General features: G+C 54.8%; 1 protein-coding gene and 1 non-coding gene across 2 annotated transcripts in view; one reads left to right on the top strand and one right to left on the bottom strand.

Moving 5' to 3' along the window:
* Positions 1-17,165, bottom strand: part of CHD5 (chromodomain helicase DNA binding protein 5) — a 53,332-nt gene that overhangs the window by 2,382 nt on the left and 33,785 nt on the right. The window contains exons 21-36 of the mRNA XM_007453281.1: positions 16,285-16,409; positions 14,989-15,220; positions 14,693-14,803; positions 14,269-14,441; positions 13,573-13,747; positions 12,882-12,974; positions 12,593-12,681; positions 12,166-12,299; positions 11,617-11,761; positions 11,090-11,249; positions 8,997-9,076; positions 8,614-8,752; positions 2,883-2,966; positions 2,109-2,246; positions 1,731-1,839; positions 67-199 (exon numbers count right to left, since the gene is read on the bottom strand). Of these exons, the coding sequence (XP_007453343.1) occupies positions 67-199; positions 1,731-1,839; positions 2,109-2,246; positions 2,883-2,966; positions 8,614-8,752; positions 8,997-9,076; positions 11,090-11,249; positions 11,617-11,761; positions 12,166-12,299; positions 12,593-12,681; positions 12,882-12,974; positions 13,573-13,747; positions 14,269-14,441; positions 14,693-14,803; positions 14,989-15,220; positions 16,285-16,409 (2,120 nt within the window). The remainder of the gene's footprint in view (positions 1-66; positions 200-1,730; positions 1,840-2,108; positions 2,247-2,882; positions 2,967-8,613; positions 8,753-8,996; positions 9,077-11,089; positions 11,250-11,616; positions 11,762-12,165; positions 12,300-12,592; positions 12,682-12,881; positions 12,975-13,572; positions 13,748-14,268; positions 14,442-14,692; positions 14,804-14,988; positions 15,221-16,284; positions 16,410-17,165) is intronic.
* Positions 7,434-7,506, top strand: TRNAG-UCC (transfer RNA glycine (anticodon UCC)). The gene has a single exon. It is a non-coding gene; the product is annotated as a tRNA-Gly (tRNA).

A 17,165-nucleotide genomic window follows, 5' to 3' on the forward strand; every position in this document is an offset into this window, starting at 1 on the left:
CTGGCCCCGCCCCCAGCCCCTGGCAGCACCCCGCCCCCAGTCCCCGGCCCAGCCGAGGACTCTGACCTTGAACCTGCGGGCCAGGAACTTGTTCTTTATCTCCAGGTAGTTGCCCTTGTGGATCTCGGACTTGAAGGGCTCGTTGAGGATCATGTATCTCGGGTCGTTCTGGATGTCCTGCCAACGGGCATAGCCGTGCCTGGGTGGGGCACCGTTAAGGGCAAACCTGGCCACGGGAGACCAGCCTGGGGTTTGGCGCCCCGGCTTTGTGCTCTCCAAATAGTCATTAACCTTGGCCGCAAGATGAGCACGTGGACAAAGGTGACTTGACAACCAGTGGCCACCGACAGGGGCCCCCAGGAGGCCAGACACGGCACCGAGGCTTCATCAGATAAACTCCTTCATCCCCAAAACCCAGAGGATGGAAACATCCAAGTCCTAACCCCCAGCACCTGTGGCTGTGACCCTATTTGGAAATAGGGTATTTCCAGGTGTAATCAGATTAAGAAAGGGTCATCCCAGGAGAGAGGGGGCACTAATCCAGTGACTGGAATGGTGCAGCTGTAAGCCAAGGGACGCCAAGGACTGACAGCCGCCACCAGGAGCTGGGAACAGGCGAGGAAGGGGCCTCCGCTAGAGCCTTCAGAGGGAACAAATAAACACAACGCAGATCTCTTGCCCAAAGTCCCACAGTCAGTGAGGGGCAGAGTCAGGATTCCAACCCAGGCAGGCTGGCTGCAAGCATCTTAACCTCCAGGACTGGGTCCACAGGCCAAATCCGGCCCACAGCCTGTTTTTGTAAAAAAAGTTTTATTGGAACACGGCCACACTTGTTGGTTAACGTATTGTGGCTACTTCTGCTACCATGGCAGACTGGAGGAGTCCTCTGCAAAGCCTGAAATATCCACTCCCCGGCCCCTCCCAGGAAAGGTCTGCCGACCCCTGATCTACAGCTTTCCACCTCTCGTTATAATAACCAGCCCCACTCCAGGCCGTCATGAAGGCCGGCTTTGCTGGGTGGCTCCCCCCGGGTAGCTGTGTGGCCCTCTCCTTGTCTCTGGGAGGTCTGTACTCAATGTCGCTTTCTCTGACCTTCCCACATTACAGGCAAGCCCCACCCACAAAGCTCCCTTTGCCCATCCTCCCTTTATCATGTTCCTTGAACCCCACACTTTGCTAATTTATGCTGTTCGCCATCTACCCCCAGTAGGATGTGAGCTCCGGGTAGACAGAGATTTGGGGCTGTTTTGTTCATGGCTGCATCCTCCGTGCCTGGCACATGACAGGTGATCAGTAAAGATGGAATTGAAGAATGAATGAATGAACGAAAGCCTTCCTAAATGGTGAAGCACCCTTCAGGTGTCATCAGTGGGAGGAGGTGAGGTCTGTATCAGGTAGGAATTAGGAGCATTGGTTGTAGAGTCAGATGGAAGGGCTGTGTGTCCCTGAGCAAGTCACTTGGCCTCTCTGAGCACCCGTTTCCTCCTCTGTGTAACGGGGATCGTAGTAGTGACCCTTTGGGAAGGCTGCTGTGAGGATGGAGTATTGAGTATAAAGGGACAAGCCACCGTTACGATCACAGTCACTGCCATCGTCACCAGGAAAGGGTCCCTGGCACCTGGTTAGGAGCACCAGCCCCTGACTCCTCACCCCACAAGCCCCACACCCCTCCCTGAGGTCCACAGGTGAACACACCACCGTCCTGCCCGGCCCGGCTTGGCCAAGGATACGTCACGATGCCTGCCAGCAGCCAGTAGTCATGGCGCCGGTGCCAGATGTCATAGATTTTCCCCGAGGACACAGCAGCACGTTCCTCGTTCTGCCACAGTGTGTGTAGCTCTGGGAAGCCAGCCAAGGGAAGCAGAATGAGGTGCCCCCCAGCCCCCACAGAGGTGGGCCTAGGAAAGTCTCTCCCTCACTACCTACCATCTCCCCACCCCGAGAGGTTCAGTGTTCCAGTGTTACTAGGAAAGGTTATACTGCGGATTTTTGTCAACCATTCACACGTTAGTATAATATAACCATTTGCCCAGACTCCTGGCACCCACCATCAGGAAGCCTGTGACACACACAGGCACAGCTCTCTGCCCACGGCCCCACCCCAGTACCTGTGAAGCCCCCGTCTGCAATGTTGAACATGAACTTGAACTTCCCGATCTTATCCTCCCTCTTCCCTTCCTCATCTTCCTCTTTGTCACCATTTTGCTGTGTTTCAATGGGCTCCTTCTCCTCGGCTTTGGGGTCATCTGTGGGAGGACAGACCCACCTTCATCTATCCATCCCAAAGGCACTGCCCAGGGGCCTCTTTCCCCCAAGCACTGGGGACCCAAAGGCAAGCGGGAATCACATCTTCCCACCCGCAAGGGGCTCACTGCCCAAAGGGATTTGAAACAGACAAGCCAGCAGCCCCCTCTCTCCATCCTGAGCAGGGAGGGCTGCTCCAAGCCTGAGTGTCCCTCCACCAAGTCAGAACCACCTGGGGATGGGGGTGGGGAGATGCGGGGGACTGTGAAAATGCAGCTTATGTTGAAGGTGGGCAGTGCCGCCTTGGGGCTCTGATCTGGGGACGACTGTTCCAGAACATTCCAGCATTTAGAAGGACACAGGCTGCCAGCTGAACCCCAAATGCTCTAGGCCAAACTCTATGACCAGCTCTCCTTCCCCCTGGTGGTGGCCGGGGCCACAGGAGGGGTCAGGAGAGAGGAGGTGGAGGGTCTGTCCCCTGAGTGGCTGGCAAGTCCAGGCTCCCACCCAGCAGCTCTGATCAGGGTCTGGGGCCACGGGGACGGTACCCAGGAGGCTGAAAGAGGCCCAAGAGGCTCCAGATGGTTCCCTCAAGAGACCAAGGGACACAGGACAGAGCACATGCAAGAGCCCCAAACCTGGCCTGAAATCACTGCTATCGCCTCTGCTGTGAATCAAGCTCAGCTCCAACTTGTCCAGAATCTTGTCCTTCTCAGTGAGCACTTCTGCAAGACAAAGTGTGTTCAGAGTGCGTAGGGGTCCCCGCAAGGGCAGAGGAGACTCCGGGCTGGCGGCTTCCCAACAGCGCTTCAGCCATGCACGGAATCCTCTCCACCGTCTTACTCACAAGTCCACCAGGTGCCATCAGGGAGGGCTCTCTGGGGAGGCAGGGTGGGGTCGGGACCTCACCCCACCCGCCCATCCCAGCAGCACCCTCCCCCCAAACTTCTCAAGGCACAGTCTCCGAACGCTCCCTACCACAATGATAACCAGAGGACTCAAAGTTCTGGCAACATGTCAGGGCTTCGTTAACACAAAACCCCTCTTACAGACACCCAGAAATGTCAGGCAATATCTATCACATTAAAAAAACACACAGGTGCACTCACAAGAAGAAAAGGAGATTGCCAGGTGCCATAAATGAATGGAAACTCAAAGCTCGAGAAGCACATGCTGGGGGCCTGGGCAGAGGGTGACTGGACACCAGGAAGAGGCCTGGGGGGCTCCAGCTGTGTCTCAACACCAGACAGGAAGGATGAGGCCACAAGCCCCAGAGATGCAGAGAACTGGAATTAAACCAATGAACCAACACCCTCAAACTGCTGTGCTCTCTGCAAAAGCGGGAAAGTTCCATCCACCAGCTCATGGCCAAGCTGAGGAAGCCTGGCTCCCACATGGAATCTAGGGGACAGAAAGCCCCCAGTGAGGGTCCAAACCCAACACCAAGCAAGGCATGCAGGCTGTGGAATCTGAATTGTGCCATAAAGACTGGTCCCAGATCAGCCAAGTCACTAGTGAGACCACTAGGCCCTGGGCTTCATGGATATAGAAGGGGAGACATTTCCTGCTACCCAGGAATGACATGGGTTCTCATGGATAAAACAATCTCTGACGAAGATGCACCCAAATGAAACTCAGAAAACAACACCCACAGCCAGACAGAGAGAATAAAAAGGAAGAGAATCCGTAAGAAAAGACAAATCAAAAAGAAAAAAAAAGGAAGTAGAAAAAGCCAGATAAAACTTCTAGAAATGAAATACATAATCACTAACATTTTAGACATCTCCTTGCAGATTTCTAAGACGTCCTCATGACTTCCTGACCCTGGAGAACAAGCCTTGTACATAGTCGTCAGGACTGTGAATGTGATGGATTCTACTCCCCTGAGAAGGTCATGCGATAAGACACAGGTGATCTTAAAAGAGGGAGATTATCCAGGTGGGCCTGACCTCATCACACCAGCCGTTTAAAAGCAGAGTTTTCTCTGAATGGTCACAGAAAATGATGTCAGAGATCTGAAGCCTGAGGGGGACTGGTGCACCATTGCTGGCTTGAACATGGAGTGAGCCCCATGGCAAGCAATGTAGGCAGCGTCTAGGTGCTAAGAATCGCCCCCCAGCTGAGAGCCAGCAAAGGAGGCATCAGTCCTCCAACCCTAAGGAGCTGAAGTCGGCCAACAGCAAGAATGAGCTTGGAAGCAGATTTTCCCCCAAGGCTTCAGATGAGAACTCGGCTCAGCCAATGCCTTAACTTCAGTCTTGCAAGCCCCTTGGCAGGGAACCCTGCCACACCACCCCAGACTTCGGACCCATGCAACTGTGAGCCAATACACGGGTGTTGCTTCATGCTGCTAAATTTGTAATCATTTGTTTTGCAACCATAGAAAATAATACAAATGAATAGCTGTACAAAATAGCTGTACAAAAGAAAGTAGGAACTGAAGCTAGATCTGAGGATGACTCAAAAAGCCTTGCATAGAAACAAAAGCCTTGCACAGAAACAAAAAAGTAAAAGATGTGAAAGACACGTCCACCTCCCTCTTTCACAAACCTTGTACCTGCTTTCTTTTCTTCATTGCATTTGGAGTCTGTTATTGAACAAGACCTACTTGTGCTTATTGCTGATCACCTGAGTCCCCCAGTAGAATACAAATTCCATGTGAAGGCTTTGGCTTTGGTTCACTGTCTGTGTCCCCAGAGTCTAGGACAGCCCCCAACACACAGCAGGCCTTCAATATGTATTTGTTGGGTGAATGAATGAATTGATGAGTAAGAGGAATGCCAGGAGAAAATAAACATAATGGGAGGAAAGATAACATTCAGCGAGGGAGTGACTGAGAATCTGCTGATAACCAATAGAAGACACAACACTCAGCTTTAAGAATCACAGTCAGTAAAAAAAAGAAAAAAGAAAGAAAGAATCACAGTCAGTCATAAGCAGGATAAATAAAAATTTCATTGTTGTGAAATTGCACATGACCAAAGACAAATAGAGTATCTTACAAATGGTCTTTCCGTGTTAGGAAAGATAGAAAAGGCAGGTTTCCTACAAAGGAGCAGCAATTACCCCGAGAGCAGCCTTCTCAGCACAATGCAAGCCAGAATACAAAAGAAATAACATCTTCAAGTGCTGAGGGAAAACCCCTACCCCACCTCGAATTCTGCTATTATTCAAGAAAAATACAATAAGATGTAAAGGAAAAATAACCCATAATGAGAGAATTTGCCATCCACAGAAATTTGCTGAAAGCACCATTGAAAGGTGTATTTTGGGAATGAGGACACTGAACAAAGCAACAATGAACAAACAAGCAAACACAAAACTTTTAGAAATAAGCAACAGTACATGGAAGATGAAAAGGGAGTGCATCAGAGCTAAAGTTGCCTACAGTCCTTATAGCATTCAGGAGGTGACATGTTAAAAATTTAAGAGTACAAGATAGAATTGACTGTAAACCTTCCAAAGAAGTTGAGGGGAAAAGGGGAAAATAGAAAGAAAATGTGATCAATCCAAGAGATGTCAGGAGAAACAAGAAGAAAAGGCAAGGGTGGTATAAAGCACAAAATAAGAGTAGAAATTCATCCAAATACCTAGCTATTACAATAAATGTAATGAGATTAAATTTGCCAGCTAAAAGGTAGAGATTCTATGATTAGATTTAAAACAACAAATCCCACCATATACTGTTTACAAAAGATATACCTAAAACTTAATTACACAGATAGATTAAAAATTAAGAAATGGAAGAAAATACTTGCAAATCACCGTATCTGATGTGGAACATGTATTATAAAGAACTCATAACTCAATAATAAAAAGACAAATAACCCAATTAAAAAATGGACGAAAGAGGGCTTCCCTGGTGGCGCAGTGGTTGAGAGTATGCCTGCCGATGCAGGGGACACGGGTTCGTGCCCTGGTCTGAGAAGATCCCACATGCTGCGGAGCGGCTAGGCCCGTGAGCCATGGCCGCTGAGCCTGCACGTCCGGAGCCTGTGCTCCGCAACGGGAGAGGCCACAACAGTGAGAGGCCCACGTACCGCAAAAAAAAAAAAAAAAAAAAAAATGGACAAAAGGATCTGAAAAGACATTTCTCCAGCAAAAATGAACAAATGGCCAATAACACTTGAAGAGATACTCAACATCTTTACACAGAAGGGAAATACAAATCAAAACCACTTGAGGGCTTCCCTGGTGGCGCAGTGGTTGAGAGTCCGCCTGCCGATGCAAGGGGACGCGGGTTCGTGCCCCGGTCCAGGAGGATCGCACATGCCGCAGAGCGGCTGGGCCCGTGAGCCATGGTCGCTGAGCCTGCGCGTCCGGAGCCTGTGCTCCGCAACGGGAGAGGCCACAACAGTGAGAGGCCCGAGTACCACAAAAAAAAAAAAAAAAAAAAAAAAAAAAAAAACCACTTGAGCTATGACTCTTCACCCACTAGGATGGCTATAATCAAAAAGAGAGATAATAACAAGTGTTGGCCAGGATGTGGAGAAATTGGAAAACTATACACTGCTGGTGGGAATGTAACATGGTGCAGCCACTGTAGCAAACAATCTGGCAGTTCCTCAAAATATTAGAGTTACCATACAATCCAACAATTCCACTCCTATGTATATAACCAAGAGAACTGAAATCTATGTCCACACAAATACCTATATACAAATGTTCACAGCAGCATTATTCATAACAGCCAAAAGGCAAAATAACCCAACTGATGTTGGGTTAGTCCATCAACTGATGAATGGAAAAATAAGATATAGTCTATCCACAGAGTAGAATGTTATTCAGCAAAAAGGAATGAAGTTCCAATACATGGTACAAAACTGATGAACCTTGAAAACACTGTGCTTAGTGAAAGAAGTCACACATAAAAAAGCATATATTTTATGATTCCATTTATATGAAATGTCCAGAGCAGGCAAATCCAAAGAGACAGAAAGTAAATTAGTGATTGCCACAGCCTGTGGGGAGGAGAAAATAGGCTAATGGGCATAGGGTTTCTTTCTGGAATGATGAAAATGTTCTACAGTTAATTGTGCTGATGATTCTAGAATGCTGTGAATATATAAAAACTACTGTATGATATACTTAAATGGGTGAACTGTATGGAATGTGAATTATATCGCAATAAAGTTTTCATTTATACTTTTAAGTAAAAAGATAGAAAAAAATACACCAAGTATGGGAATTCCCTGGCGGTCCAGTGGTTAGGACTCTGCGCTTCCACTGCAGGGGTCCCAGGTTCAATCCCCGGTCAGGGAACTAAGATCCCGCATGCTGCACGGCATGGCCAAAAAGAAAGAAAAAAAAAAAAATACACCAAGTGTATACTAAACAAAAATAAGCTCAATCCAAATCAGCCTAAATGAATCTTAAAGCAGAAAGTGTCAGGAGGGATAAGAAGGTTATTACATAATAAACAGAAACACTTCACCAGCAAATTATAAAAAACCTGAACCAATATGCACCTAACAAGCCAATCTCAAACTACACGAAACAATATCTGGCCTTACGAGGACAGAGAATGAGAGATTTTAACACAAGTCTCTCAGATGTGACTGGTCAAAGCAAACCAAAAAAAAGTAAGGATATAAAATAATCTGAACAACATAATGATCTAATGCATATATTTAGAACCTTACACCCAGCAATGAAAGGACAAACATTCTTTTCAAGCACACATAAGTATTTACAAGATCTGACCACATTAAGCCAGAAAGCAGGTTTCAACAGTATCGTATAAAAACAATATTATACAGACTCATGTGTTCAGACCACGAGGCCACTGATTCAGAAATAACTAATAAAAAGATGTAGCCCGGGTTTCCCTGGTGGCGCAGTGGTTAAGAATCCGCCTGCCAATGCAGGGGACATGGGTTCGAGCCCTGGTCTGGGAAGATCCCACATGGCACCGAGCAAGAAAGCCCGTGCACCACAACTACTGAGCCTGCGCTCCAGAGCCCGCGAGCCACAACTACTGAAGCCCGCGCACCCTAGAGCCCGTGCTCAGCAGCAAGAGAAGCCACCGCAATGAGAAGCCCACGCACTGCAACGAAGAGCAGCCCCCGCTCGTCGCAACTAGAGAAAGCCCGCGCGCAGCAACAAAGACCCAACGCCCCGAAAATTAAATAAATAAAATTATTTAAAAAAAAAAAAAAAGATGTAGCCCAATAACCCCCAAACTGTATAGCAGGAAAAGTTAAAGCCCACGTGTAGAGAACTGAGCCCCTGGCTCTTCCCTCACCCTGGGACCTATGGTGCTAGGACAGAGCAATGCACAGTCTGCCACCCGGCCAGTGAGACATGGGGTAGAGCGCGGCCTGGCTGCCCTTCCCTGACCCAGGCCTGACACTGCATCAGGGTGGAAGCCCGCACCTTTCGGCAGCTGCTCTGGGGAGGGCTGGGCCTTCTCCATCTCCTCCGGTCGCTCCTCTCGGGCCCTCTCCTTGCCATCTGAGCTCTCGTGCTTGTCCTCACCCTCCGCTCTGTCCAGGGCAGTTGGCAGGGCCTAGGGAGGACAGACTCGGGAGCTGCGGGGCCTGGAGCCTCAACAGGAGTGGAGGCAGGGACGGCGAGCTGGGCTCGGAATGCACTCTCCCGGCTCCCACTGATTGCTCCCGACCCGCTCCCCAGACATAGAGGCTGGAACTTGGAACCAGGGGGCCTGAGTGACAGCTGCCTCGGCAAAGCCTGAGAAGGTCCCCAGAGCCACCCCCATCCCACAGGGGCCCAGACACCTACATCTTCCATACCTGGATTTCTGGGGGCTTCTTTGGCTTCTGCACCCCCAGCTCCTTCTCTTCCAAGTAGCCCAGCTGGGCTTCCATTTTGTCTGAAAGATCAAGGGAGATGGGGTGAGACAGGTGAGCTGGGGCGGGGAGGGGGAGAAGGGCAGAAAATGGGGCGCCAGAGAGGATCCTGGGCCCGGCACCTCCAGAAGGACAGGTGAACCAGGTGAGTGAGAGCACCCAGGCCAGGCCTGCAACGTGAGGAGCCTGGGAGGACCCTAGGCCCAGTAAGGCCAAAGCCAGGGGCCGACAGGACGGAGCTACATGCGGGGCGGGGGGTGGCCTCCCATCTGGAAGCCGGGAAGCGAGGTAGGTGGAGGCCCAGACTAGGAGCCAGGACGGCTGGGTGTGGTCCCGGCTTTCAGGCTGGTTGACTGGCCACGTGCCTCCCCCACGCTGAGTCAGTTCTTGATCCTGCAAAGGGCCAGTGACCCACGTGCTCTGAGTAGCCCTGGGAGGTGGTCACTACCTCGCAGGGTAAGGGACTTGCCCACGGGCACACGGGGCCAGGAAGTAAACTAGGTATGTCTAGTAAACTAGAGGGCACTTGTGCCCAGAAGCAGGATGTCCTCAAAGGCGCTGAGCCTCTCGGGGCCTCACCTGTCACCTGGGATAGGTAGGACGCCCATGGCCTGAGGGATCTGACTGAGGGAAGATGCTTTGCCCAGATAAACACATGAATCACCAAAAAGGCAAATAACCCATTAAAGAAGGACCAAGGATCTGAAATGACATTTCTCCAAAGAAGACGCACAAATGGCCCAGAAGCACATGAAAATATTCTCAACATCTTCAGCCATCAAAGATGCAAATCAAAAGGGAAATGCAAATCAAAAGAGAGATGCAAATCAAAACCACAACGAGGGACTTCCGTGGTGGTGCAGTGGTTAAGAATCCGCCTGCCAGTGCAGGGGAAACGGGTTCGAGCCCTGGTCCGGGAAGATCCCACATGCCGCGGAGCCACTAAGCCCGTGTGCCACAACTACTGAGCCCACGTGCCACAACTACTGAAGCCCGTGCATCTAGAGCCCGTCCTCTGCAACAAGAGAAGCCACCGCAATGGGAAGCCGTCGCACCTCAACAAAGAGTAGTGCCCGCTCTTCACAACTAAAGCCCACGCGCAACAACGAAGACCCAACACAGCCAAAGATAAATAAATAAATTAAAAGTTTATTAAAAAAAAAAACCCACAACGAAACGCCCCTTCACACCCACTAGGATGGCTGTAAGCAAAAAGTCAGACAAGTGCTGGTGAGGATGTAGAGAAACTGGAACCTCACACGTGGCTGGTGGGAATGAAAAATGGTGTGGTCGCTGTGAAAAAGTTTGGCAGTTCCTCAAAACGTTATACCACGTGACCCGGTGATTCCATCGCTAGCTATACGCCCAAGAGAAATGAAGACACTTGTTTTCAGTTGAACACAAAAGTTCAAAGCAATGTTGCTCACAATATTACCCACAATAGCCAAAAGGTAGAAACAACCCAAAATCCATCAACTGATGAGTGGATACACAAAATGTGGTGGATTCCAAACAATGGAATAGTATTTGGCCACAGAAAGGAATGAAGTGCTGATACCCTACAACATGGATGAACCTGGAAAATATTACGCTAGTGAAAGAAGCCGGGCAAAAGGCCACAGAGTGTATAATTTCATTTACATGAAATGTCCAGAATAGGCAAACCCATAGAGACAGAAAGTAGATTAGTGGTTGCTGAGGAAGATGCGAGGAGAAGGAATGTGGAGCCACTGCTAATGAGTATGTGTTTCTCTTTGGGGTGATGAAAACATTCTGGAATTAGAGGCAATGGTTGCACAATCCTATGAATCTACCAGAAACGACCGGATAACACAGCTTTAAAGATGGAACACGGTGGTGTGTGAACGACATCTCAAAACTGTCATGCAAAAGAGAATCTCTCAGCGGAGTGACACTGCTGCAGCCAGAAGCTTTGGGCGGGGAGGGAGGCCAGCCCTCGTGGGACGTGGGGAGGACGTGGGGTCTCGCCACCTCCCGTGACCCAGGTGCCCTCCCCTGCTCGACAGAGCCCAGACCTGGCAGGCCCAACGGGGCAGGCAGAAGGTGGGCAGGGCTGGCGGGCACTGGTGTGTTGGGATCCGAGGAGATGACCTCGCCTGGCTTCTTGCCCTCGGGCCCCTCAGGGATCAAATCCGGGGTGCTGTACTTTCCATTGACGTGCTCAAACTCCTGAACCTGAGGCAGGTGGGAGGGAAGCAGGGAGGGAGGCGGTCGCAGCTCAGAACTGAGGGCCTCAGGGCGGCCCGTGGGACTGGGGGCGTGCCGGGCTTGGGGTGAGGCAGAGGTGCCGCCTCCACCCGAGGCTGGCCAGGCCACATGCCCTTCTGACTGCAAAACCCCCAGCCCGTCCCCACGCGCCAACCCGGCCTCCAGTCCCCACCCGCTCCGACTTCCCCACCCAGAGAGGCATCGTGGGTCCATGCCTCTAGCCTGACTCAGACCCTGGACAGCCAGGCACTTGCCCTCTGCCCGCCGAGCCCCAGGGGCACACCTGGGCCGTGGTCGGCCACCAGGAAAAGCCCAGCAAAGGCTACTCACCCACCTTCTTCCTAACTAGTGACATGACCCCGATGCGCGTGAGCACGTGCTGCCTGGAGAGGCCCTCGCGGGGCACGCCGTCGGCGAAGGTCTCCGCGCCGTCTGCCCCCGGCTCACACAGGTGCCGCATGAAGAGTGACACGTAGGCTCTGGGGTGGGGGGACGGGGGCTCAGGGAGTGGGGGGCCTCCTGGCTGGAACCATCACCCGTCGCCTGCCTCCCAACTGGGCCTGGCTGGGTCAGGCCCCACGGAAGGACAGAGAGGGCCCCCGGGCAGGGGATCCTCCTGGGACAGCCCTTGCCCCGCATATAACCCAGATCCTTCGCGCGGCCGTTAACACCAGCTGCTCTGGCAGAGGGGACTGGTCAGCGTTCTCTGCAAATGAGCCCTGCCCAGGCCTGGACCCCAGGCACACCAACATCAGACAGCAGTGAGCTCTCCAGATGCCCTTAACCTGGCGGAAACACCACCCATCGTGCTGGCTCCCCTAGCCGGAGCCTGCCACTCCAGGGCGGGCGGCCACGCCCTGGGCCACCACCTCAGCCCCTTTACCTAAACTCCTTCTCACTCTTCCCGCGAAGGTCCCGCACCAGCCAGTGGGAGTTGAAGGCGTCCTGGGGAGGCATGCCCCAGCGCATGATGGCGTTCAAAAAGGCCTTCCGCTGTCGGGCGTTAAAGCCCAGCACCTGAGCCGGTGGAGATCAGGGTGAGGGAGCGGGGAATTCAGAGACGAGGGAGAATAGCACAGGGAAGGGAGCAGCACGGAGGAGCAGGGGCCTCCGGCGGGGGCAGGACCCAGAGGGGCACGGCCCAGGCCCACCTCTACTTGGCACTGACCCAGCGGGACCCCCCAGCCCTCCCGCCCCTCCTCTGCGCCCTGGGAGTGGCAGCAGCAGGGAGCTCTTTGCTCTGAAAGGGGATGAGAGGAATCCGGGGAAGGGGAGCTGAGCGAGTGGGGGGGGGCGCACGCAGGCCCCACCTCAATGTTGCCGCCGACCCGGGCGAGAAGCGGGGGCAGGGGCTTGTCCCTGTCGCTCTTCAGCTGCCTCCTGGATTGTCGCCGTCCACCTGGGGGAGCAGCCCGCCACGACCCCTCAGCCGGGCCCGGGGTCCTGACCCAGCCCACCCAGCAGCTCGCCCCAGGACAGCAGGCCCCTCAGGACCCACTCCGGAGGACGGACGCTTGTCCTGATGCCCCCAGGGTGCCCCACGCTGACCACCAGCTCCCCGGCACGCCGCCTGGGTCCCGGCCCAGCGCTGAGACTCACTCTGCCCTTCCGGCCTTTCTTCAAAGTCCTCGTCCTCATCCTCGGATCCAATGGAGTATTCAGACTGGTTGTCTGAGAGCTCGTCCTGCCACTCTGGGGGGGGTAGAGAACAGGCATCAAAGGAGAGAAAGAGAATGTGTACAAAGAAAATACTCTTTTTCAAATAAATAAATTTATTTATTTATTTATGGCTGGGTTGGATCTTCGTTTCTGCATCAGGGCTTTCTCCAGTTGTGGCAGGGGGGGGCCCCCCCCCCCCTGGGGGGGGGGGGGTCAGGCAGAGGGGTGCAGGGTGAGCTGTGCCAGCAGAAGCCCACCCGAGCCCCCCACACCCAGGGCCACACCAAACCCCTACACTCCAGCCCGAGAACAGTGACAACGAAAACAGCCCTCGCGTACTTCCTGTGAGCTCCCGGAGCATCCCTGCAACCCTGCACTACGTCCTAAGGCCTCATGCCACCGTCATCCCTATTTTACAGGCAGAGGAACTGAGGCTTGCCTAAAGTCACACCACTAGCCGTGAGATCATCTTGTTCCCCCAAACACCCCACAGCTGCCCCTTTCTCCAAGAAGCTCTCCCCACCGCCTCCCGACTCAGGCCACTCCACACGGCCCCTACCCCCCACCGCCAGGGCTTCCTGCCACAGGGATGCCCTCCCCTCCGGCATGACCCCGCCCACCAGGCACGCACCCTGGTCCTCCTGGGAGGCGTCGTTGTAGTTGACCTGCTTGCGGACGCGCTTGCCTTTGCCCAGGTTGCGGGCCAGGTCCTCCTGCTGCTGCTCGTAGTGGTGCCGGAGCAGCTTCTCCCAGTAGTCGGGGTCCACGTTCTCCTCCTGCTTGATGATCTCCCGCTCCACCTCCTCCTGGGGACGCAGGTGCCGTGGGCTCCGTGAGGGCGGGGCCAGCGCGCATCTCCGCCCCTAGGAGGCCTCGCTGCCTCTACCACATCTCACCCTCTAGGGGCTCAAGGAGGAACTGGAAAGCCTGCCTACTCCAGGAAGCCTTCCCTGATCACCCCCAGCCCCATGTGTTCTTCCCCTTTTTGCTCCTGCCATGGAAATTCATTCATTCATTCACTCCCCAAGTACTCCCTGGCCTTGTGCCAAGCACTGGGGTATAGAACAGAATAAGCCCCACCCTTGTCCTCAGGAGGCCCCCAGTTTCAAAAGGAAAACGGCACGTGGAAGAATAATTAGCACCCAGGGTCCACGTGGAAGGTGGAGGGCCCACTCAGGAGACCAGGGAGCCGGCCTTCGGGATAAGCGGTTTCCGAGCGCGTAGATGGAAAAGCTGCGGTAGGGGCGCGGCGCGGCCGCAGATGGGTGGAGCCGCTGAAGGGAGGGGCGTGGTCTCTGGGGCGGGGCCTAGGAGGGGCGGGGCTTACCACGCCGTCCTCCTCGCGCACCACGTACTGCGCCACCTTGAAGGAGCTCAGGTATTCGTTCATGTTCTGCAGCTCCGTGTCATCCGTGGCATCCTGGTTGCGGTCCAGCAGCTTGGAGATGGCCGCATCATCATAGTGGATCACACTGCTGTCCTCCACGTCCTTGCTGTCACCTGGGGGCAGACGGGGTGCAGAATTGGGGGACCCCCACTAGGACAGATTTCAGACAGCGGCCCTTCCCAGTCCCCTCCAGGGGTTGCAACAGAGGAGCACGGTGATCAGACAATGTAACAGCCCACTGCCCACCTAGCTACAGTCCACAGGCGGGGGAACCTGACAAAATGGGTTTGGGGGGCCCCTTCCTCTCCAGGAGCAGCCATCCGGGGTACAGGAGGTCCGGAGGCTGGGCTGGGTTGGCCCCTACCTGGCGGGGTGCTGCCGTGCTTTTTCTTCGCGCTGGCGGCCAGGGCTCCCCCTTTGGAGGACTGGACATCAGGGATGGGCGTGACGGGCCTCTGGCCCTGAGACATCATGCCTGGAGGACAGAGGTGGGGGGGCCGCAGAGCTGGGGGGCAGCACCCAGAGATGCCACCCTGGCCCTGCCCATCCTGGCCAGGAGGGGGGAGCAGAGGAGGGAAAGGCTGCACACTGGAAATGCCCTGCGAAGGGAGTGTCTCAAGCAGGACCACCCCCCGAGGCGCCGGCACCCAGGATACCCACCCTCCACGTCGTCCTTGAAGAGCTCCTCCGTGCCGAACTTGAGGATGTCGTCCAGCTCCTGCTTGGTCATGGAGCCGGACTTGGAGCCCAGGCCGGGCCGCACCACCAGATGGGTTAGCATCATCTTGCGCTTGGCCACCTGCGTGATACGCTCCTCCACCGAGGCCCGCGTCACGAAGCGGTAGATCATCACCTTCTTGTTCTGCCCGATGCGGTGGGCGCGGCTGAAGGCCTGGGGGCAACCTGCAGCTTAGCACCCATAGCTCAACCGAGGGCTGGGGGCTCAGGGTCAGGTATCGGAGGGTGGGGGGAGGCACGCACATGGGCTCATGAACGCGCTCCATATGGAACCAGCTGCCTGACTGCCTGTGGAGATGTGCGTGCACCAGGGCAGCTGTGCTCGCATCCTGTGTGGTCTCCTGTGGGCCTGGGTGCCTATGCAGATGGAACTCGGTGTGACTGCAGGTGTGCAAGGCAGGGGTGTGAGCGGCAGTGTGGCCAGTGAGCAGCCACACGGGGCTCTGATGGCGCTCGTGCCAAGATGGGGGCTGCACCTCCCCGGGAGTGACCACTAGTGGGACCGTAAGCCCACCTGTTGGGGATGCACAGCCACCCTGTGAGGACAGGGTGTGATATGAGGACATGCCCAGGGATTTGCGCGTTAGGTGTCCGCGTGACGTGATCCGGTGTGATTAGATCTGTGTGGGTGACGGTGCACAGGTGCACACACGTGTGCATGAGACATGAGTTTGTGTGTGCGCCCCAAGAGTGTAAAGTGTGTGCGTGCCCAGCCCTGCCCCGAGAGGGGTGGCCATGGACAGCAGAGTGTGTCTCTACTCCCACAACCCCTGCCCCCCAACCCTCCCATCCTTCCTCACCAGCCCCATTGCCCCCGCCTCCATCTCTTCCCCTCCCCACCTCCGCAGGCCTTGTCCCCTCAACTCTATTTTCCTGTTCCTCCCAAACTGGCCCCCTCTGGGTCCCAGGACCCCCTCATCCTGCCCCACTCCACGGCCTTGACCCTAAGACTGATGGGACAGACCAGGGGTCATGGTCACACAGATCGCTGCGTGTTCTTGGACACATCCCCTGCCCTCCCTGGGCTGTTTCCTCTTTTGTACAATGAAGGAGCTGGAGGGGCTCACCTCCCAGGTCCCTCTTGGGGCTGGGACTCCACGAGGCGGGTCCAGGGAGGGGTAAAGCCCTGAGACAGTCTGTGGGGGGAGGGAGGGGAAGCCCACAGAGCCAGGGTCAGCGAGGGGCCCTCTGAGAGGGTTCTCTGAGAGGGCCACACACCTGGATGTCATTGTGTGGGTTCCAGTCTGAGTCATAGATGATGACCGTGTCCGCCGTGGCCAGGTTGATGCCCAGGCCACCTGCCCGGGTCGAGAGCAGGAAGCAGAACTGCTGGGCCCCAGGGGCTGAGGAAGAGAGGTGGGCGCCCAGCGGGGTGAGTGAGGGACACAGCCAGAGGGGTAGGGGTCAGGACAGGTGGATGGCCGACGGGAGAGCTGGAGGGGAGATCGGGGCACGGGGGGCTGGAACTGTGACCCCATCACAGGCAACAATGGCCTGAGCTGAGCTCAGGGAAGCCGGAGGAGGCCTGGGGCCCCGGGCGGGGGGAAGATGCAGCCCATCTGAGCCCCATGGATCCCCCAGCTCTGAGCCCTGAGCCAACAGGATGGAGCCAGAATGAGAAGGAACCGATTATCAAAGCCCAGGCGGGCAAAGAAGAAACTGCAAACAGCCAGCAAATACGGGCAGAGGCGCTGAGGGTCAGGCCCCAGGGAGCCCGGGAGAACTCGGTCCTTCCCGCCCTCACAGCTCCCCTGCCCGTGATGCTGTCAGAGCAGCCTAGGAACACTCAGGGTCACAGCTCCAGGGCCCAGGCCGACACTCTGGTCAGTGCCCACTGTGGCAGGACAGCTGGTTCTCAGGCCCATCGGGGCCCTTCACTGAGTGACCTGGGACTGACCACTCGAGCTGCAAACAGGTCCCCGATCCTCCTGATGCCTCCCACTTAGACGTGTGCTGGGGCCCAGCATCTAGATGCTGAAACTGTACTTGATTTACCTCTGACGCAAGTGGGCAACAGGAATCGCTGCTTTGGGTTTTGGAGCCGTGGGACCCCAGCCCTGTTCTGAGGGTGGAAGGCGGGAAGCAGCCACAAGCCCCAG

The sequence above is a fragment of the Lipotes vexillifer genome, unplaced genomic scaffold (assembly GCF_000442215.2).
Source record: "Lipotes vexillifer unplaced genomic scaffold, Lipotes_vexillifer_v1.1 scaffold575, whole genome shotgun sequence".
NCBI lineage: Eukaryota > Metazoa > Chordata > Mammalia > Artiodactyla > Lipotidae > Lipotes > Lipotes vexillifer.